This window comes from Bos indicus, chromosome 11 (assembly GCF_029378745.1).
Source record: "Bos indicus isolate NIAB-ARS_2022 breed Sahiwal x Tharparkar chromosome 11, NIAB-ARS_B.indTharparkar_mat_pri_1.0, whole genome shotgun sequence".
NCBI classification, from domain to species: Eukaryota; Metazoa; Chordata; class Mammalia; order Artiodactyla; family Bovidae; genus Bos; species Bos indicus.
The window spans coordinates 72,096,124-72,118,065 of NC_091770.1; the positions used below are offsets into that span (position 1 = coordinate 72,096,124).

The following is a 21,942-nucleotide window of genomic DNA, read 5'->3' on the forward strand; positions in this document are numbered from 1 at the left end:
GAAGTGGAAAAGAGTCTTCACTATACCCTATGCATCTTTTGAATTTAGAATCATGTGAATGTCTTATCCCCCAAATAGATACAATTATTAATATGAGAAAGATTTTGCAATAGTTGAAGTCAAAGATAATCTGAGGCAATAGGAATGGCAAAGAGGTTTGTTCATTAGAGAAATAAATGCTTGAAACAAGTTTTTTAATGAAGAGAGAAATGCTTGAAATTGAGAGGAACCACAGCCTCCACTGCACCCACTTCAGCACCCTCACAAAGCCTGCCCTAAGCCACAGCACAGCCTTAGCTTGTTTTAGGCCACTTAAGACGAATGGGATGGGAGTCCCCTTGCTCTAGCTTTTAAATCCTGGCTAGCTTGAAGCGATTAGCAGCAGCAGCAGCAGCTTCTCCCTTGTTTTTCATAAATATTTTGGGTAACCAAGGGAATTTAATAGATGAGATTATCTGGGAAAAGACTGGTTTACCCCATCCTTTCTTGTCCATTTTTGTATATCCTGAACTCTCCTATTCGGTATATGCAGACCTGTGTGATTTACAGCTTTAAATGCCTCAGGAAACGGCAGAAGTTTGTTACATTCTTTCTCCAACCACAACCGACCACCCAGGGAGGGAGTGGGGAGAGGCCTACGACCAAGGGGAGGGTCCAAGCCTGAGGATCATTTGAGTAGAGCGTCTCCAAGCCAGGCTTTTCTTCTGCTCCTCCCCTTCACTGTGTTTCGGTCTCGGGTCCATCCCTGGCTTACACTAGTGGCTGGATCTGCTGGGGGCTGCCCTTGGGGCGGAAGCCGGAGTCGTTCCCCCGCGGCCCGAGGCACGGATTCCTTTGTCTCCCAGGCTTCCGCTCGACGGCGCGGGGGTTGCGGGTAAGTACTCTCTGGTCTGCCCGGCCCTGCCAGCCACGGGCCAGTAGTCTCCACACAAAGCCAGGATTCAGCGCTCGGGAGCGACACTCGGGCCTGGGCGCCCGCACTCTCGAGGCTCGCATAGAAGCCGCGTGGGAACCCGCGGGGGCGCGACGGCCGTCAACGCGCAGGCGTCAGTCTTCCCTTCGGGACACTGCAATTCCCATAAGGCCGTGCCTCGTCCCCCGCGCCTCGGAGGCCCGGGAGCGGCGCCCGCTGCGACGGGCTTGGGGACGCTCGCCGCATTGCATTATGGAATACATAGTCTAATAGAAAACGTCCTGGGGCACAAATTCCCGGCCAAGCCCACGTGTTTACCTTGTGCACTGGGGGTGGGGGGGGACGTCAATGAAGAGTAGCTACTAGATTTCGTCATAAAACGGCGACCAGACAGGCGGCGCCATCTTCGAACTTGGACTTCCGGAAGGACTTTGGTGAGGGTGAGTGTACCGCAGCGGGGTGTGAGGGGCCCCACGATTACTACCCCCCCTTCTTTTTTTGATAGCACTAAGACATTGGGAACCAATTCCGGCTCCGCTTTTCCGCCTCTGCTCAGCATCGCGACCTCCAGCCCCCGAGCTCCTACGGAAACCGCCGTGCTCCCCACCTCCCTAACCCACGGTGGCAGCCCCTATCTCTGATCTCCTCGGGTTTCGCCTTCTTTCCCAGTGAGGTGTCCGTAACATCTTATCCTGTGTCCGGGCCCCGGCGCTGCGAACATTGCAAACCTCGAACTCTGCGAACCTACTGTAGTCCTCAGCCTTAGGAAACTCACGGCTCACTTCCCGAACAGGCTAGTGGTGAAAGCTAACCCCACTCCCAGGACTGAGAAAGAGCAAGCGGTCACCCCTAAGGTGGTGGCGGGTCAGTCTTCTCATTGTAGTGTGTTCAGCCTCTTCCTCGGCGAGGTCCTTGTAACCCTGGGGGTTGTGCCCCGCGCGCTGCAACCCCATTGGCGCAGCCAGGGGCCAGTTATGTTTCCCAATCTAGTCCTTTTATCACGCAGCAACTTGGCTTTCTGTTCCGAAAGGGAGAGGTGGCGACTTGAGCTTCACCCGCGAAACTCACTTTGTTAAAAGTGCAGGGTGCAAGCCGAGGGCCCCAGCGGCATATTGTTACACAAACCTCATTCCTGTGCCTTCGTTCCTTTTTGCCACCCTTTCTTATCATCTGTAGTACTTTCTTAATTGTTTTCTTTAAATTGATTTAATTTTAAGGTTTAAGTGCTTTAGTCTTGATCTAACTAGTCCAGGGATTTCATGGACTAGTTACAGTTTTTTTAAATACAAGTTAAAATAAAAACATAATTAATCAAATAAAATTGTTCAATTTTGTATCAGAAGTCATCTTGCAGACCACCAGTTGTACCATGGGAACACTTTGGAAATAATGTATTAGACCATGCCGTGTGTGTAAAATAATTCCATACCTGCAGAACAGTGTTACCTAATCATTTTCTGTGGTTGGGGAGATCAGGCTGGCGGCCTTGGAGCAGCATGGGAACCAGACAATTTGGGGTGCAGATTTAAAATTTTATAAATCCTGGTACAAATTTACTAAACCTCTTTTGCTTGTGTCCAAAATTTGTATTGTAAAGTCAAAAATGGAAATTAACCACTACACCCTGCTCCTGCCTTCTCTGAGAAGTGAATCCTTATAGAGATTCTTGTACCTTGAGAAGTTAGTCCTTAAATCAACAAAGGTTAATTATTGCACTTACCATGTACTAGTTTCTGGATACAATAATGAATCAGACAAGGTCCCTATCTTATGAAACTTATAAAGAAAATAACTATGGAATAAGTAAATATCCATATCTCTTATTAAAAAATTCCAGATGGACTAAACAGCTACATGTAAGATCTAAAACTAGAAAAATCATTAGAAAAAAATAAGATATGTTATATTCTGATATTATCAATGGGGTAGGAAATACCTTTTTTAAAGACACAGGAATTTCTTGGTGGTCTAGTGGTTAGGACTCTCCACTTCCACTGCAGGAGGCAGGGGTTCAATCCCTGGTCTGCAGCTAAGATCCTATGTGAGGCAGGGTGGCCACAAAGACACAGAAGCCATAAAGGAGAAGACTGAGAAATTTAACTCATAAAATTTAACCTTAGTTTTGCAAGAAACATTATAAGCAAAGTTAAAAAAGGTAGATACCGAGAGAAAATATTCACAACATAAATAACTCCACAGATCAATAAGAAAATGATCAATTTGTCCTACAGAAATGGGCAATTCATAAAAGACATAGATGTCCAACATATAAAAAAGAAGTTGCTAACCTCAGTTATTATCAGGACAATGCAAATAAATGGGCTTCCCTGGTGGGTAAAGAATCTGCTTGCAATGAGGGAGACTTCAAATGGGTTGTCCTTGGGTCGGGAAAATCCCCTGAGGATAGGCATGGCAACCCACTCCAGTATTCTTGCCTGGAGAACCCACATGGACAGAGGAGCCTGGCAGGTTATAGTCCATGGGATCGCAAAGAGTCCAACATGACTGAGTGACTAAAAGCACACACAAGGAGGAATTTTTTCACCCATCAGGCTGGCAAAAATCGAAGATTGACAAGGGTAGTAAAATGCGTATACCCATTTTTACAGTTAATGGGAGTATAAATTGATTTTCATCTTGGCGACCTGTTTGGAAGTATCAAATTTTGAAATGTGTGTACGCTTTAACCCAGTAATTTCACTTCAGCTGATTATTCTAGAAAAATAATTTCTCATTACTGAAGAGATCTATACTTGAATATTCACTGCAGTAGTATTTGTAATAGTATTGTAATCCAATTGTTCATTAAAAGGGAAATACCCAAATAAACTATAATCCTATGGAACACCACATAGTAGCCCAGAAGAATGAGATGGATGTATGTGTACAGATACGGAGAAATCTTCAAGACATACAGAAGTTCTCTTAACTGATCTTCATTTAACTAACTCCCTCTGTTAACTGACATTCTCCTTTTCGTCTATAAAGCATACAAACTGATGCCCATGGCACACTGAATTCTCGAAGCCTATAGGTTTTTTTCCTGTAGGTCTGATTACTCTCACTAGTTGATCTGAATGCTTGCCAAGAGTTATTGTATTGTTTCCCATCATTTTTAATGTCAATTGATTTGTCACTATATTTATATATTTGTGACATGTTTAAATTTTAAGGAAATTGAGTATGTACAAGTTACATTTCTATTAAAACTGAGTTGAAATATGGCAGATACACAGGTGTTTTATTGTTATTTACATTCTACACATATTTATAAGTATTTTGTATCAATTAAAGGTTTTATACAAACCTAAAAAAGAAAAAGCAAACTGAATTGAATATGGAAGGACAAAAGCAGTGAGTTTGCAAATAAGCAAAAAGCTGCCAACTACGTGTAAAGACAAGAAACAAGTGAATTGTTAAATTTTAGAAGGCGTTTGCTGCAGTTTAGAAGGAGGCAAGGGAAAGGAAAAGGATAAGCATCACCAGTTCCCTTGGGTGGGCCCAGAGGGGGCATGGAGCGAGAACATAACTGGAAAGCTTGACTTCAGAGTGGACGACGGACTCAGAAGCAGGGAGTGTTAGTTATTTGACAAGAAATTGAAGTATGGCTTTTGGTGGTTTTTTCTTTTTAAATATTTATTTGACTGTGTCAGGTCTTAGTTGTAGCACACAAAATCTTCTTTGTGGTGCACAGATTCTCTAGTTGTGGCACAGGGGCTCAGTTGCTCTGTGACACGAGAGTCTTAGTTCCTTGACTAGGGATCGAACCTGCCCCTGCATTGCAAGGCAAATTCTTGACCACTGGTTTTTAGTTTTTTAGTTTTTGTTTCAGAAATCTAAGACTTAGTCATTTGCTGAAGACTATGGGATTAGACACTAAAGGAGAGGGTGTGGGAGCTGACAGAAAGAAAGTGTGACTTTAGTGCCCAGCTAGCTTAGATGTACTGGTTGCAATGGGGGATTGGTTCATCCAGGACTTGAGTTTTGCCAGGCCTGTGAAACAAAAAGATGAAAGGAAGTTTGTAATATCAATAAGAATCTGATTAAAATAAAGGAGTCTAAACTACATGGGATATGGCTGACATAGGGAGAAACTCGAGTGATCAGTGGATAGTGGAGTAATTAACATGGTGAAGAGTAGATACAGTGATCATAGTTGGGCAGCCTGGCTGTAATGATGGGAGGTCGTGATCAGACAGTGGGTGTCTTAGTGATTTTGGAGGTTAAAAAAAGGTTTTATATGTTGGCATCCCGGGTGTGACAGTGGAGTGGATACCAGTGATTTAGCCAAATGTTACGGGCTTGGAAGGAACAAGGTTTTACAAGATGGGGAGGACTTTTTGGTCAAGAATTGGCACTGGAGAAGAACTGAGAAAACACTGATCCCACTTTCTACCCTGGGGTAAGTGGGATTCGAGAGAATGAGCAACCTCCACTTGAGAGCCTGGAAAGCTAGAAACTTCATTTCCTGGAATTTTTCCATTCAAGATTCTGAATATGATTTAGGTCTTACAAATCGAATATGCTCTTGAAGAACTCAAATTTAGACTTCAGTTTAGAGAGGAGGCAGGCCAGAGGGCATGCATTTTGCTTTTGCAGATTGTGGCAGTGACACAGTTCTGGATCTGCAAGCCAGAGAAGAGTCTGCCTCAGTTGGTCACTTTCTGATTATTGCAGAGGCAGCTTGTTTATGGAGCCATCACCTATGGCAGGGGCTTCTTGGTTCAGCTGTGACTCCCTACCGTGGCAGAGGAGAGGCCAGGTGGTTCTTGAACCAGCAGCTATGAACCACTTCTCAGTTTGATAAGTACTTATTCCTAAACTTTTTTGCCCCCTAACCCTTCCTCTATTCTGGGGATTACTTCTGTAATTTCTAGAAACTTGTAGAAGTTTCTGTATTTAGAATGTCATCCTGTTACCTTTACATGAATGACAATTAAGAATTCTTTTGATCCTTTTGTTTCTTTATCCTCTGGCATCAAATGTTTCTAAGAACTCCCAGGCTGACCTGATTGCCTCCCACCCCCATTTGTAGGAGAAATTTAGTCTTCATTCAGATATTTCTTAATGAGTCTTTATTGATTTTTGTGTCCTTTTTATATGATAAGCCCTTTTAACTTTAGGCTGAGATCTTCCTTTACTTCAGGAAAGTACACATTCTGTTTTTCATTTCAGGAAATTTTCTTTTGTTAGGTCTTTGAACATTTTTTCTGTTCCCATTTTTCTTCTCTGTTCTTTAGAAATAGCAATTATTCATATATTAGCTCCCCATTTTCTCTTTTCGCCCATACCATCTTCTCACTGCTGCTGCTGCTGCTAAGTTGCTTCAATCGTGTCCGACTCTGTGCGACCCCATAGATGGCAGCCTGCCAGGCTCCCCCATCCCTGGGATTCTCCAGGCAAGAACACTGGAGTGGGTTGCCATTTCCTTCAATGCAGGAAAGTGAAAAGTGAAAGTGAAGTCGCTCAGTCGTGTCTGACTCTTAGCGACCCCATGGACTGCAGCCTACCAGGCTCCTCCATCCATGGGAGTTTCCAAGCAAGAGTACTGGAGTGGGGTGCCATTGCCTTCCCCACTAGTCACCGTTATCTCTTTATAGTCTGCATGGTTTCTCTCAAATGCCTTTCATACCACTGATTGTCTTTTCAGTAGTTTCAACATTTTGCTTCTCCTCTGATTTTCATTTCTTTGATTTTATTCTTTTATTCAGTTTCTTTCCTTATGACTACCAGCTCTTTTTTTGCCTTGCCATTGTTTTATCTCTTCTTTGATCTCTTATTGGATTTCACAGTCTCTGGCTTTTTTGAAACTATAGAAGTTTTTGTTGGAAAATTTCTTGTTTTCTGGAGACATTCTTTGAAACAGTACTTTTCACCTTTTTCATTTGAGTCCTTTTTATTCTTTCTATAGCAACTAGGCGTAGGTCCCATTGGATCCTTTTTGCTTATTCCTGATTTTGAATGGAGTAGTTCTCTCCGGGTTTGCTGTTTACCAGAGAACAATGTGGGCTTCCCTGGTGGCTCAGTGGTAAAGAACCTACCTGCCAGTGCTAGAGATGGAGGTTCAATCCCTGGGTCAGGAAGATCCACTGGAGAAGGAAATAGCAACTCACTCTGGTCTTCTTTCCTGGGAAATCCCAGGGACAGAGGAGCCAGGCTACTGTCCATGGGGTTGCAAAGAACAGGATACCACTTGGCAACTAAACAGCAACAAAGAGAACAATGTAGGTGGAGTTTCATTGACCTCTATTTACCTTGATATTGTTATGTTGTATCTTTAGCATATGGTGTTATAATGTATCCTTAGCACCTGAGTTAGAGAGTCGGCTGTTGTTATAGTTCATAAGGATATCTTCTTGAAAAGAGACAGTAGGAAATTTTAATTTGTATGATATTTCTTATGGTATTTGTATTAACACACTTTCCACTGAGGCTGATGAATTCTTCATCCTTAAGACATATACAGATCTATGGAGGGATTCCTCCTTGGATCTGAGTTATTTCTTCCCTTTTGTCACAGACAGGTAGGTTATTCTGGTCGCAAACTGGGCCCTTGCAGTTCTCTGTTGCTCAGGTTTTTGGTGTGGCGGTCACTGTTTTGTTTATCATTGTCAGTTTTCTTTGGTCCGTAGTTGCATAGCTGACTTTTTGGGTTTGAAGAAAATGAAGATCCGTGACACTTTCAGTCTATTCTTCAATGTCTAAATAGTTTCTTAATGCAGTGGGATGTTCCTTAATTGTCTCATAGGCTACCACCTCCCCATCCAGCTGAAAGATTGCTAGCAGGACACTAGAAATTACCTATCCTTAAATAAATCTGCACCTTGACTAATATTCACAAAGATGGATGTTAGCTCTAGTCATCCTGTTCTCCTTCAGTTTGATCTAAATTGTATAGTATCTGGCAGCTATACTTTATAGTTTATTTTAGAAACTTGTGGCCTTTCCCTGCTTCATAACAGGTGATTTTTTTTTTTTTTTCTTTCTCATTTTTTTTAAGAGAGGAATGATTCATTTCATTAGGTTTCAGGGAAAGGGGTTAAATAACTGTTCATTCACTTTAAATCATCTGAATAAAGCACTTAGAATAGTAGTTGGCATGTAGTAAGCATTTACTAAATGGTAGCTTGTTATTGTTTGTTCATTGTCAGTTCCATGAGATCAGGCACCTTGTCTGCCTTGCTTATTGTCATGTTACCAGATCCTAGAATAGTGCCTGTTATATAGAAGATGCTTAGGAATTACTGCTGAATGAATGAATGACCAGAGTTTGGGTTTCTGGTTGGTTGGGAAGGTGGGGTGGTGGGGGTGGTTGGAGGAACAATGATGAGAAGAGAAAGACAGGAGGTGGAAAAATCTGAGCTCTTACCAGAGCTTTTTCCTTCTCGTCATTTGTATGTCTCTTGCATGCAGGGGCAGCCATTTTTGGGGGTGCTAATGGATACCTACGGGGTCGGCTATATGGCTCTGGAGGAGGCCGGCCCCGTGGGGAACATGACTGTGGTAGACTCTCCTGGACAAGAGGTGCTGAACCAGCTTGACGTCAAGGCCTCCTCAGAAACAACCAGTGTGGAGGCTTCCATAGAGATGCCATTATCTACCCCTTTCCCTGGATATGAGGATTCTCTGGATGAGAGGAGGCTCCTTCCAGAGCAGGAAAGCCTCTCCAGACTGCAACAGCAAGGTGTGTCCCTTGATCTTTCAGCCTTTTAGCCCCGCATGCTCAGCTTAAGATGAACGAGAGCAGGTCAAGCTCATAGGACTTTACAACCTGGGTATGGTGTAATCTGTTCCAAAAAGGTTTGAGCTCTGGTCCCATCTCACAGACCCATATTCTTCTCTACAGATCTTTCTTCAGAGATGTCAAAGGTCCCAAAGCCTAGGGCCTCAAAGCCTGGCCCGAAGAGAGGTGGTAGGACACGGAAAGGCCCCAAAAGGCCCCAGCAGCCTAATTCTCCATCAGCCCCTCGGGTTCCTGGTCTCTTAGATCAATCCAACCCTCTGTCCACCCCCATGCCTAAGAAACGAGGTCGAAAGTCCAAGGCAGATCTGCTACTGCTGAAGTTGTCCAAAGGCCTAGATCAGCCAGAGTCTCCACATCCAAAGATGCCCCCTGAGGACTTTGAGACCCCTCCTGGGGAACGACCCCGCCGAAGGGCTGCCCAAGTGTAAGGATTGTGGGGCGCAGCTTGGTGGAGGGGGGCTGGGGTGAAGGGGTGGGGGTGGAGCAGATGCTGGAGAGATGAGTGGACTGTGGTGAGGTGTCAGGTAAGCAGGGGTGGTGCTGGCTTCTGGGCACTTGAGCAGTCTTCTAGGTCTTCAACAGCAGTTTCTGTCTGGTTAAATTCTGTGGGCGGTTTCTTTCTGTACCTCATCCTATCACATTTTCCGCTATTTCCTCCAAGTCTTCACTGCAGTTTTACTGTGCTGTATACGTCAGCATATATATGTCCTTCCATCCTTTCCATTTTCCCTCAATGATCTCTGACTGTGGTAGTGCTTCAGACTTGGACTCAGAAGACCTGGGTTCAGATTCCACATATGTGATCTGAATCCTCTTGTCCAAGTCACCTAACTTTCCTGGATTTCTGTTTCTACATCTATCAAAGGGGGAGGGAAAGTAATAGCCATTTCACACGGTCACTGGGAGGATCTAGTGAGATGAGAATTGGCCAAGCGTCAGGCAGAGTGGGCCCTGGGTGAAGTGGCTGTGCTATGGCTCTGACTCTGCCCTGTCCTGCAGGGCACTTCTGTATCTTCAGGAACTGGCGGAGGAGCTCTCAACAGCGCTGCCTACTCCAGTGTCCTGTCCTGAGGGCCCCCAGGTGAGCAGCCCTACCCAGCCGAAGATAATCCAGCCGCAGGCAGCCTGTCTCCGTGGAGAAGGGGATAACACCGCACGGGATGAAGACTTTGTTCTCCAGGTTGAGGCTGAAGAAGCAGAAGAAAGCGAGGCCCCAAGTGAGAACTCTTCTGACCCCGAGCCTGCAGCGCCCCGAAGCACTACCCGAGGATCTACTCAGGTAACCTGAGTGGACAAGACCATGGAGGGAGAAATAGGAGCATTATTGGGAGGATCAGCAGGGTGCCCAGAAGGAAGGCTTTAGCCTAGTAACTAGGATGGCCAAAACAGGGGAAAGTTAAGAAAGAGCAACTTCAAACACAGTTGAGATTCTGGAAGCTGAGGGTGTAACTAAACAAGATTATTTGTTCATACATTGAGCATCTCCTCTGAGCTAGGAAGCACAATCATGAATAAGACAGGGTCCTCCCGTACAAAGCTTACAGTATAATAAATGCTGCACCAGGAGGGAACAGAATGCTTTAGGCATATAGAGGAAGGGTGGTTAACTGCTTAGACTTCATAAAGAAATGCTCGTTGAGTTAGGTCTAGAAAGGAACTGAAGTTTGTCAGAGAGGATGATTTCCCAGAAACTGGTTATGGCTGCAGCATAGGGCCTGGGTTAACGTGGGGAAGATTAGACTAGAGAGGATGAAAGAAATGAAACTGGTAGGAGCCAATAGAGTATGTGCGTGTATAATTATGGTAAAATAGATATAACAAAATTTACTGTTTTAAAATGTACAGTTCAGGGGCATTCAATGCATTCACAGTGTAGTGTAACCATCACCACTATCCATTTCTAAAACTTTTGTCATCCCAAACAGAAACTCTGTACAACAATGGTTTTTAGGTAGGAAAAGAACATGATCGGTTAGGAAAATAGGTTAATTTGCAGTTGACAATGAGAAGGCAGCTTCATTTCTCTAGGTGAGAGGTGGTAAGGGCCTAAACTAAGCAGTGGAGGAAGAAAAGATCAGGAGACAGAGATAAGAGATACATAAGAGGATTAATAGCAGTTGGGAGTTGAAGGAGAGGAAAGGGCAGGAGTTTCCAACTTTGATGGTGCTCTCATACACTGAACTTGGGAACACAGAAAGGGTGGGGGATGCAGGAAGGGTGAAGGTGGGCAGGTGAAGTGATGAGTTTACTTTCTGACATGTCGAGCTGGAGGGGCCAATGGGTCAAGGGCCGTCCTTCTGGAGACGTCTGGTTGCCAGTCAGATATATAGGACCAGTGCTTTACTCCTCCCAGGGGCATTTAAGGGAGCACCAGAACCCTCTAGTAAAGATAAATGTCTCAATGCAACATCTTAAAAATCAAAATTAATGCAACAAATCTATGTTGAAGAAAATACAAAATTTTCAATAAAGGCAGGAAGTATACTAGTGATACTCACTTTTGCCTCAAGTTCTAATATGGCTCAGCACCACATTGTATGAGTCTAGATTTTGTAGAAAAGTTGAGACTGAGTAAAGGTTACATTTGCTAAGATGCAGTCAGGCATAAAAATGGGGGTCAAAGCCATGAGTCAAAAGGATGAGATTACCAGGAGTACATGTATTGAGGGTTGAGAAGACACAGGAACTCTAGGAAATACCTTCAGTGACTAACCCTCAAAGGAGGGAGGCTACCCCCAGGGCAGGAGCTTCAGGAAGCAAATAGGAGTGCTCTGAATTAAGTGCTGTAGAAACACACCAAGGAAGATGAACAGAAAATAGAGAGCAGGTTTTGCTGGAGAAGTAAGAGCAAAAGATGGAGAGGTCATTGTAATGGTTAAGATACAAATCTTTTAAGATGCCGATAGGAGAAAAATTAGAGAGCAAGTAGTACCAGAAGAAGAAAAAGCTGGGAAAGCTCTCTCCTGGGGACTTTCTCTAGCCTGTAAAATTCTCTGACTTACACTTTCTTCAATTTGATCCTCAGAAGCAGAAGCCACACGTTCGGGGAATGGCTCACAATGGCTTACCAAATCACATCATGGCTCCTGTTTGGAAGTGCCTTCATCTCACCAAGGATATGTGAGACTTGGGGAACGGGAGCTGGGGATGAAAGGTAGGGGTGGAGAACAAAGGAAGGCCGAGGACCCAGCCTAGCAGTGGGGCTGTGAGAAGTAGGGGCAAGCACCCGCAGTGTAGAACAGGGGGAAGACATTTGTAACTCAAAGGTCCTGCTCCAAAGGCAGAAGCTCTCAAGCTGTGCTGTCCAATTTGGTAGCTGCAAGCTGCACGAAGCCATTTAAATTTCATTTAAAATTAATGAAATATAATTAAAAGTCCAGTTTCTCAGTTGCTCTAGCCACATTTAAGTGCCCAATAGCTACTTGCAGCTTGTGTGTTAGATTAGCACAGATAACAGATTGCTCCCATCCTCAAAGAAAGTTATGGGGCAGTGCTGCTCTGGAATCTCTCCTTCACTAATGCTACTTCTGCTCCTCCAGCCGAGATCAGAAGCATTCATACTGGGAGTTTGCGGAATGGATTCCTTTAGCGTGGAAGTGGCGCTTGTTATCTGAACTGTAAGTTGAAGGGGCATCTTTGAAATCTAGGAGCGGGTGACACCCCTGGAGGCAGAAGGGTAACTGAGGACTCTAGATTGATCATGGGAATCCCAGTATAGGTGAAACTTTTCCTCATTTAGACTGTTTGTTCCCTTTGCCATCCCCCAGTGAGGCAGCTCCCTACCTGCCCCAGGAGGAGAAGTCCCCGCTGTTTTCTGTACAACGTGAAGGACTTCCTGAAGATGGCACCCTCTACAGAATAAACAGGTGATGATCGCATCTCTTTTTTGTGATTCTGGGAGACAGAAGTAGGAAAAATGGATGTCAAAGGGGATGGGAGATTGGCCCTGTTCTTCCCTGAATGCTGGTCCAGTTGGTCCCAAGGCTAGGAGAGCTGCCTATATTTGCTCAGCCCCCTCTAATCTGCAGTGCTTCTCTCTGCTGGCCAGACTGAGGGAGCCTAGGGAGGTTGAGGGTGGAACAAGTTTTCAAGGTCACATCTACTCAGCTAGACGTGGACAGACTGGCCCTAGAGTGAACACTGTAGTGAATCAGAATGCATGGCCTGTCACCTTTGAAGGTGAGCCTGGAGCTAGACAGACCTGGGGAAGGGAAGGAGGAAGATAACATGGTGGCTAGGACTGGTCTCGCTTGTTGACTGTGAGTGATGCTCTGGTGCTTGCTTAGGTCAGGAGCTCCAGGTGGCACTCCCATTCTGTCTGCATTCCTTTTTTTTTTTCTTTTTTAAGAGCAGTTTTAGGTTCACAACAAAACTGAGAGGCAGGTAGAGAGAGTTCCCATATACTCCCTCTCTCCCCACCACCGCTCCACCCCGACCCCGACACGCACAGCCTTCCCCATTATCAACAGTCCCTCACCAGAGTGGCGCATTTGCGCATTTGTTACGATCGATGAACCTGCACCAACACATCACAATCGCTCAAAGTCCATAGTTTACCTTTGGGTTCACTCTTACTGTTGTACACTTTATGGGTTTGGTTAAAGGTTTAATGACAGGTATCCATCATTATGGTATCATATAGAGTATTTGCATTGCCCTAAAAATACTCTGTGTTCTGCCTGTTCATCCCCTACCTCTCCCCTCCTCAGCCTCTGGTTATCACTGATCTTTTTACTGTTTCCATAGTTTCACCTTTTCCAGAATGTCTTATAATTGGAATCATACAGTATGTAGCCTTTTCAGGTGGGCTTCTTTCACTTAGTAATGTGCATTCAAGTTTCCTTCATGCCTTTTCATGGCTTGATAGGTCATTTCTTTTTAGTGCCAAGTAATATTCCATTGTCTGGATGTATCACAGTTGATCCATTCATCTACTGAAGTCCTTACTGCCTTTTACTAGCTTCTTTTTTTCATCTTTGCCTTTTCTATAGATTTAGCTCTATCACTGCACACCCAGAGCGCTTGGATGTGTCTTTCTTCACTGGGGGCCCACTCTGGGCTCTGGACTGGTGCCCAGTGCCAGAGGGGTCAGCAGCCTCGCAGTATGTGGCTCTTTTCTCCAGCCCTGACATGAATGAGACACACTCACTGAGCCAGCTGTATTCGGGCCCTGGGCTGCTCCAGCTCTGGGACCTTGGGACCTTGCAGCAAGAAAGCTGGTGAGGTGGGGCTGGGACACTGCCAGGGGAGAGTGGTGGAGGAAGAAAGAAGGGTGGGTCTGGGCTGGGGGCAGGGGAAGGCTCAGACTGGGTTGAGACAAGGGGAACACAGGCTCTGGAAGCTCTAGACCCTTCCTTCCTACCCATTCTCTGCACATGCTCTCTCTCTCAGTCTTGGCAACAGAGCCCACTTTGTCTACGGGATAGCTTGTGACCACGGCTGCATCTGGGACCTCAAGTTCTGCCCCAGTGGAGCATGGGAACTTCCAGGCACCCCTCGGAAGGTACTTCCCACTTGACTGTGGGGTGGCCTTTGGCCTCAGCCAGAACAAAGGGGCCCTGGGTCTTCCCAGAGTTGGAGAAAGGGAAGTTGGAGAGTGGGAGGTGGAGTTTGTCCAGCAGCTCCATATCAGATTTTCAGGGACCAGAAGCTCACGCATTTTCTGAGACATTCCTTCCAGCAGCAAGTCTCAGTGCAGATCTGGTGTCACCCTCTAGGCTCCTCTCCTGCCCCGACTGGGTCTCCTGGCTCTTGCCTGCTCAGATGGGAAGGTGCTGCTGTTCAGCCTGCCCCATCCCGAGGCCCTGCTGGCTCAGCAGCCCCTAGGTGAGTATTGCAGCAAGGAGGATGGGGCTGCTGGAGTTGTGGCCAGAGCTTAGAAGGGCCTGTCCACCCCCTCCCCCCGCACCCCGAAACTCCTCCAGGCCCAGTGTCTCCAGTGCAGAGCCTTACTTACCCAGTCAGTCCTCCCATTCTGACTTCACTCTTCCCCATTCTTTTACTTCTCTCTTTTTCAGTCTTGTAACTGCCTTCTTTGAGCACATTGTCTTTGATCTCCCCACTTCCATGCTCTCCTGTGCTCTCAGGTCTTCCCCCTCTCACTGCCCCAGTTAACTGGCTGTGTGAGGAGCTGCCACAGGCTGAGGCTGGTGCCTGGAGCTTGTCTCCTGCCATACTCCTCTTCCTCCCCCAACCCTGTCCTCACCTCTCCTCCCCTCACCACCAAACATACAGGAGAACACGCTCTCTTTGTTGTGAAGGGAAGGAGAATATGGAGCTGAAGGTGAGCATGAAGAGGAAGGAGCAGAGAAAGGCAGCTCCCATTTGATTAAATTTACTTGTTTTTCAACAGTACTGCATGTTTAAAGAAGAGGGCCCCTGGGTTTAAACCCTGAGAAATTCCCTATTTAGTGGTTTCTGGTGTTAGGCATGGATTGAGGAGGGAGTGGGAATTAAGAAGTTAGGACAGAGGTGTACAGACAATTCTTTCAGGATGCTGGTCTGTGAAGGAGATCATAATAAAGAGGTCGGTGGCTGGAAGTGAATGAAGGGTAGAGGGGGAGGGTTCCTTTGCAGCCCACTGGTTAAGAAGCCACCCTTCCAATGCAAGGGGGCACAGGTTCAATCCCTGGTCAGAGAACTAAGGTCTCACATGCCACAAGGTGTGGCCAAAATAAGGGGTAAAGGAAGGCTTTGGTCTGTTCACTTGATTAACCAGAGACAAGAGTGCATGTTTTACTTCTATGCTTGCGAGTGACCCAATAGCAGGAGAGAAAGTGGAGAGTGCAGAAGGGGTGATCAGATGAGCCACGCTCTGGACAAGGAAAGCGAAGTTGAGAAGAGAGCAGAGTGGAGAGATTAGGCATTCTCATAGGAGGAAGGGCACAGTCAAGTAGAACAGGAAGAAGGATCTGGGGGCAGGCAGAGGCAAGTTCACACATTGATGGTGGCAAGAGAAAAGTGAGAGGGAGGGGCATTGTTGAGAGGGCAGGGGTGCTGGTCTGCGAGCTCAGCCTGGTTGGGACCCCAGCCGTCTGGATCTAGAACTTCAGTTTCTGCCCTTCTTCCTCACAGATGCAGTGAAGCCTGCCATCTATAAGGTGAGTGAGGAGCCTGCTCCCTTAAGCCAAGGCTCCATCTTCTAGAGCCTCCCTTACCAATTCCACAGTGAGTCTCCTTCCACCTCTGGAAAATCTCCCACCCCGTGCTGACTAAACACTGATTTGAGCCTTCATTCCAGACAGTAGTTATGCCTAATCCTGGTCTTGTCTCTCTGTCCCTGCAGGTTCACTGTGTGGCAACCCTCCAGGTAGGGTCTATGCAAGCTTCAGAACCCTCTGAGTGTGGTCAGTGCCTTAGCCTGGCTTGGATGCCCACCCGGCCCCACCACCACCTGGCTGCTGGATATTACAATGGTAAAAAACAAAACATAGGGAACTATTGCTCTTTAAATTTTTATATGTGCTTGTTTTTTGGTTGTTGTTTCCCTTTTGGTTCAGTGTTCAACATTATGGAGTTATAAAAATTCGTGCTTGTAGAAAAAATATAGAGAAGAGAAAAATATCACTAGACTTTTTCCACTCAGAAAAAAAAAATTAAGAATAGATAAACATCATTTCTTGCTGTTCTCTATGCATGTATAAAAAGATTGGATGGAAAGAGAAAGAATTCTATAAAAATGGGATCATAAAGATCCTTTTAAGATTAAAAAGGAAAAGAATAAAAAGTTGTAAATAACATTAATTGGTATCATTAGGTTGTTACTGTTTTTAATTTTTTATTTGTTTGAATTAGATCTTAGTTGCATCATGTGGGATCCTTCCTTGTGGTGCACGGACTCTCTAGTTGTGCCAGGAGGGCCCAACTAAGTTGCTCTGTGGCTTGTGGTATCTTAATTCCCCAACCAGGGGTCAAACCTGAATCCCCAGCATTGCAAAGTGAATCCTTAACCAGCAGGCAAGTCCCAGTTGTTACTGGTTTTAAATAACAGTTTCACTTTTAGGCACACCAGTAGACTTTCTGCTGGGGATGAGGAAGTTAGCGCTCTTACCCTGCTTTTTCTCATCCCTCTCACCATCTCCTGTGTCCCTTTTGGTGGTCTTATTCTTACATTGTCAAGGTATGTGATACTTGATGCTGTTTTGCCATCTTAATTCCCAGAATTACCTAATCTTAACTCTATATTGAAAAGAGTGCCTGTCTCCACCAGACCTTTCATCTCAGGCTCCCCCTCCGTGGCTCTGTTATTTAAATTGCTTAGCTGTAATTCACCGTCAAGTTTTTTCAAGAAAGGCTCATAAGTGTTACATTTACTGAGTTTCTGTATAAAAAGGGGATGTCTTTTACATTGATCAAAGTTATACTTGTGATTACCTCATCCTCTGCCAGGCTGGTCAGCTTGCTTTGGATCAGCCCAGTTAGTTTATTTGTCCATTTGTTTTCTATTCCTCTACATGTTGCTTTTGGCTCTTTGCCTGTTCTCTTGGCCTGAGAGTAGAGTTGGCAAACATTTCTGTTCAGGTTCAGACAGTGGATATTTTATGCTTTGTGGGCTCTTTGGCCATTGTTGGAACTATCCACGTCTGCCATTGTAAAGAGAAAGCAGCCACAGACCTCAGGGAAACAAATGGGTGTGGTCGTGTTCCAGTCAAACTTACTTACCAAAACAGGCAGCAAGCTGTGTTTGGCCCACGGGCTATAGTTTGCCAACCCTTGTCCTAAAGGGTTTATCCTTAAAAAAAAAAAAAAATACCCTTGACTTTTATTTACTGGGTGCATTCAACCTATCTTTCAATGATAGATCTCAAACTAAGCTATTACTTTTATGTTGATGAGCACTGGAACTAAAAATATCAGGTTGAGTCTTTAAACCATGGACGGAATGTTGGCTAGCTAATCATAATCCCTCCAGTCTTTCATAAGGGATCTGATCTGAGAGTAGAAGACATAGGTCCTAGGAGCCAGAGAAAGAAATTAGAGCAAGGAAAAGAGATTACTATGTGCTGTGCTCAGTCGTGTCCAACTCTTTGCCACCCTATGGACTGTAGCCCACCAGGCTCCTCTGTCCATGGGATTTTCCAGGCAAGAAGACGAGTGGGTTGCCCTTTCCTCCTCCAGAGAATCAAACCCATGTCACCTGCATCTTCTGCATTGGCAGGTGGATTCTTTACCACTGAGCCACCAGGGAAGCAATAACCTGACTTTAACACCTACACATTCTTTCCTGACCCTCAGGCATGGTGGTTTTATGGAACCTTCCCACGAACTCACCCCTGCAGCGGATACGGCTCTCTGATGGCTCCTTGAAGCTCTACCCGTTCCAGTGTTTCCTAGCCCATGACCAGGCTGTGCGTACTCTTCAGTGGTGCAAAGCTAACAGGTATTGAACAGGGGGGTGTGGAGGTGGGAGGTGAGGACAGGCTGACTCTTCCAGAGTTGTTCAGACTTGATCTTCTTCTCTCATCTTTCCACAGTCATTTCCTGGCCTCTGCAGGGAGTGACCGGAAAATCAAATTCTGGGACCTTCGACGACCTTATGAACCAATAAACTCTATCAAGCGCTTCTTGAGTACAGAGCTGGCCTGGCTGCTCCCCTACAATGGTGTCACTGTGGCTCAGGACAACTGCTATGCCTCGTACGGCAGGATGGAGAGAGGATGAGCTCTGGGGACAGGCCCTCGGGGTTGGGGTGCACTGTGCCAGATTATTGTGGGGAGAGGAGGGTTGTTTCACTTTGGGAGTCTGGATTCTGGGGGAAGAAAAGAGTCTAATCTTAGAAAAAGGAAGATTTTCTTTTCTTTATCTCTTACAGTTATGGACTCTGTGGAATTCACTACATTGATGCTGGTTACCTTGGTTTCAAGGCCTATTTCACTGCTCCTCGAAAAGGCACTGTCTGGGTGAGCCCCTCTCTTCCAAACCTTCAGTACACAGGCAAACAGTTCCTAGTGGTAGTCAGAAAGAGGCCATAGGTTTGGAAAGAAAGAGAAGATAGGTGTGTGGTAATTGTCATCAAGGATATGGATTATGTTAAACTTATTTATGCTTGTTTATGTGAATATGTCTCTCCCCCCTCAGACTGTGCAGTTGTTACCAGTTCACAGAACTGAATTAATGAGAGAGTGAGTGAATGACAAATATCTGTCTCTTCCTATTAGAGTCTTTCAGGATCTGACTGGCTCGGGACAATAGCTGCAGGAGATATATCTGGAGAGCTCATTGCAGCTATATTGCCTGATATGGCACTGAACCCAACAAATGTCAAGCGACCTTTAGATCGAAGATTCGTACGTATATGAATATTTAATAGCACCATCTGTTGGGTCCTAATCTACCTGACCTCCCAAATTAGTGCTGCCAAGTAGCAGAAGAGTCTCCCCACCCCAGTATTCTCCCTAGAAGTCTTAGCATAGAGTTGTACATAATTTCCCCTACCTTCATGTATCTGAACATAGGTTTAAACATACCCTTTTCTTCTACCTTAAAGTCTTTCCTGCTCCAAACCAATTTTCTCTATTTTACTTTTATTTGGTCTTCAGTATTACAGGTCGTAATCTCATTCTTTTTTCTAGCCTATATATAAGGCAGATCTGATACCATATCAGGACAGTCCTGAAGGTCAAGACCACACTTCTGCTTCATCTGGGGCCCCAAACCCTCCCAAGGCTCGAACTTACGCTGAAACGGTCAACCATCACTACTTGCTGTTTCAAGACACAGATTTGGTAAATTGAGGCCAGGAGAATGGGTGCAGCATTAGAAAACGTAGACGACGTGAGTCCTTGTATAGCAGGGGATCTGGAGGAGTTGCAGCAGAAAGATGTAAAACTAAGAATCTGCTCGCTTTCTCTCTCCTCTCATACCCTCCTCCCCAGCGTTCGTTCCACGGTCTGCCCCACAGAGAACCGATGCTGCGCATGCAGGAGGGAGAGGGGCAAACACGGCTCTGCCTGGACCGGCTGCAGCTGGAAGCTATTCATAAGGTAGGAACCTTACCTCTCATCTTCCCATCCTTGCTCTCATCTCCTCCCAACTCTGAGCCTGTGAGCCATGAAATCGGAGAGGAAAAGGTAACAGAGATGGCAAAGGAGGGGAAATAGCTCCACACCCTCATCCTCCAGAGCACGACAGACACTTCCTTCATGGTCTTCTCATCCTGATTCTCACCCCATCATGGTCCTGTTCTTTCAGATTGCGGCCCTTCTTTTTGCTCTTACGGCTAGGACTCACCCTGAAGTACCAACTCTGAGCATCGCTTTTGTTTTCTGTTCTTTTCACAGGTACGTTTCAGTCCAAACCTGGACTCTTACGGATGGCTGGTCTCTGGAGGGCAGTCGGGGCTGGTTCGGATCCATTTTGTCCGTGGACTCACCTGTCCACTGGGCCACCGTATGCAGCTTGAAAGCCGAGCCCATTTCAGTGCTATGTTCCAGCTGGCCTCCCCCTCTCCAGGGCCTGGCTTTCCTCCAACCAGCCATTGCCTTCTGCCCGGTCCCTAGTCATGGTCCCCACAGGACCCTTGGAATGAAGTCTGCCGAGAACAATTGGCTCCGAGCACACAGCCATAGGAACTGGGGCCTTCCTGGACAGTGATGCTGCCAGGCCTGGATCTTTAGACCTGCCTCCCCAGGACCCCTTAGATCCCTCTCCTTCCACAGACTTCTCCTGTCATCATGGCCCCCCGCGGGCAGGGGGGTTCTCCCTCCACAAACTCTCAAGTCTCAGCATAAAACTATGACTCACAAGAAACACTCAGCCTGTCCTAGGCTTGGGAGTCAAATTGCTCATATTGAGCATATTGTGAAGTGGGTAAAGCTAAGTAAAGGTACTGGGTGTTTTTGAGACCACATGTGAGTGGGTGTTTGGAGAACTGGAAAGGGTATCTGCATGAAGGCTCCTGTCTGACTATGTTCTGGATCCAATATTACTGCCTTCCTAACTTCCTCTTTAGAGTACCCAACACACAGGCCCACGAGCAGGTGATGGTAACTCATTGGACTGAAGCTGCTTATAGGACTTCCTTAACTAAGGAACACACCACAGACGCCCTGCCAGCAGAAGAGTGGCTCAGATCTTACTTGCTCCTGCTTATGAAATATTCCCAATCACTGGTCATCTGACCCTTCTTGAGCACTCCTAGACAGTCATGTTTTTAAAATCTTCCTTTATATCAAGTCAAAGAGTACCTCTATACATTTTACCATGGGTGTTAGGAAATCTAGTCACTCTTCCCTGTGATTGCTCTTTTAAGTATTTAAAAATAGCTATCATGTGTTTCCCAAGTCTTTTCTTCTCTAGATTAAATATCATCAATTACTTTAACCATTCTTTTACACGTCATGATTTTTGATCCTTCTGTCACATTGTTGACTTATTAAACATATTTAGCTACTTTATTTCAATTCTCTGTATAGGAGGTATGTAAAATCCAAGCACAGTAATATATCTCATCTTGTGGGATGTTGCAGACTCACAGTGACTGCAATATTGCCTGTTAAGCAAGGATGGACCACCCTCCCACCCCACCCCACCCCCGCCACCAAGGAGAACTAGGCAAACAATAGTCTTCAAATGTATGAGTATAACCTGAGGTTTGGTTGTGGGGAGCAGGGCAAGAGTCAGATGACTTCAGGAAGTAGAGAAAAGCACACAGCCAGCTCCTATTGAAGGGAGTGGAGATTAGTTCAGTGCCTTCTTGGAACAAAACCTGCTGGCACTCTAGACTGATTGGCCAAATATCTGGGAAGAACTTTCTGCCTCTTCAGTGGAGAATTTTATGTCAAGAAAATTTCCTTTAAGGGGAAAGGAATCAAGTAGTTCAATTCCTTTCCTGTGCAGAAGAGGAAACAGACCTGGAGGCAACCGAGACCATTAGCAGCAGAGGGACCACAACTCACATCAGTGCCAAGTATTGCACCATCCTATTGTGCTAGCTCAGATTGTGCCAGTTTGTTTTTGTGACAGTTGGTAGGGAAGTGCTTTCCATTGCAGTGTTGCTTTGCTCATTCTACACAGCAGCCCCTTGGCACTGCATCATGAAATCCCACTTTCAGTGGTAGAAAGATGGGGCCTGGGGACCCATGTCATTGAGGCTGTAGGCTGGTATTGGCAGCCCTGGCCCTGCTGCCCGTTCTGCCCTCATCTCAGCCTCCAAAAGAAAATCAGGAAAATGCTGTCAGCCCTTGCTTGCTTTCTCTCCCATAAACCATTTACTCCCCAGGCCACTCCCCTCCAACCATTCCTCGTCCATGGGTTCCTGTGCGATTCTTCCTTTGTGCCTTTGCTC

At 45.7% G+C, this 21,942-nt stretch overlaps 1 protein-coding gene across 4 annotated transcripts; it reads left to right on the top strand.

Annotated features, from left to right (window-relative positions):
• The first annotated feature begins 659 nt into the window (after positions 1-659).
• On the top strand, positions 660-20,978 carry GTF3C2 (general transcription factor IIIC subunit 2). 4 transcript variants are annotated; one of them, XM_019970532.2, is made up of 20 exons: positions 1,271-1,353; positions 5,591-5,720; positions 8,327-8,597; positions 8,760-9,081; positions 9,657-9,936; positions 11,683-11,777; positions 12,197-12,274; positions 12,425-12,523; positions 13,649-13,876; positions 14,049-14,160; positions 14,375-14,483; positions 15,732-15,757; positions 15,943-16,072; positions 17,892-18,036; positions 18,131-18,292; positions 18,469-18,556; positions 18,815-18,943; positions 19,229-19,381; positions 19,532-19,639; positions 19,937-20,978. In XM_019970532.2, the coding sequence occupies exons 3-20, from the start codon at positions 8,351-8,353 to the stop codon at positions 20,153-20,155; spliced, it is 2,730 nt and encodes a 909-aa protein (XP_019826091.2). In that variant the 5' UTR covers positions 1,271-1,353; positions 5,591-5,720; positions 8,327-8,350; the 3' UTR covers positions 20,156-20,978. The 4 variants fall into 4 exon arrangements, with proteins under 4 accessions (XP_019826090.2, XP_019826089.2, XP_070655054.1 ...); XM_019970531.2 differs by lacking the exons at positions 1,271-1,353; positions 5,591-5,720 and adding an exon at positions 660-874; XM_019970530.2 differs by lacking the exon at positions 5,591-5,720 and having other exon boundaries at positions 1,219-1,353.
• The last annotated feature ends 964 nt before the right edge of the window (positions 20,979-21,942 follow it).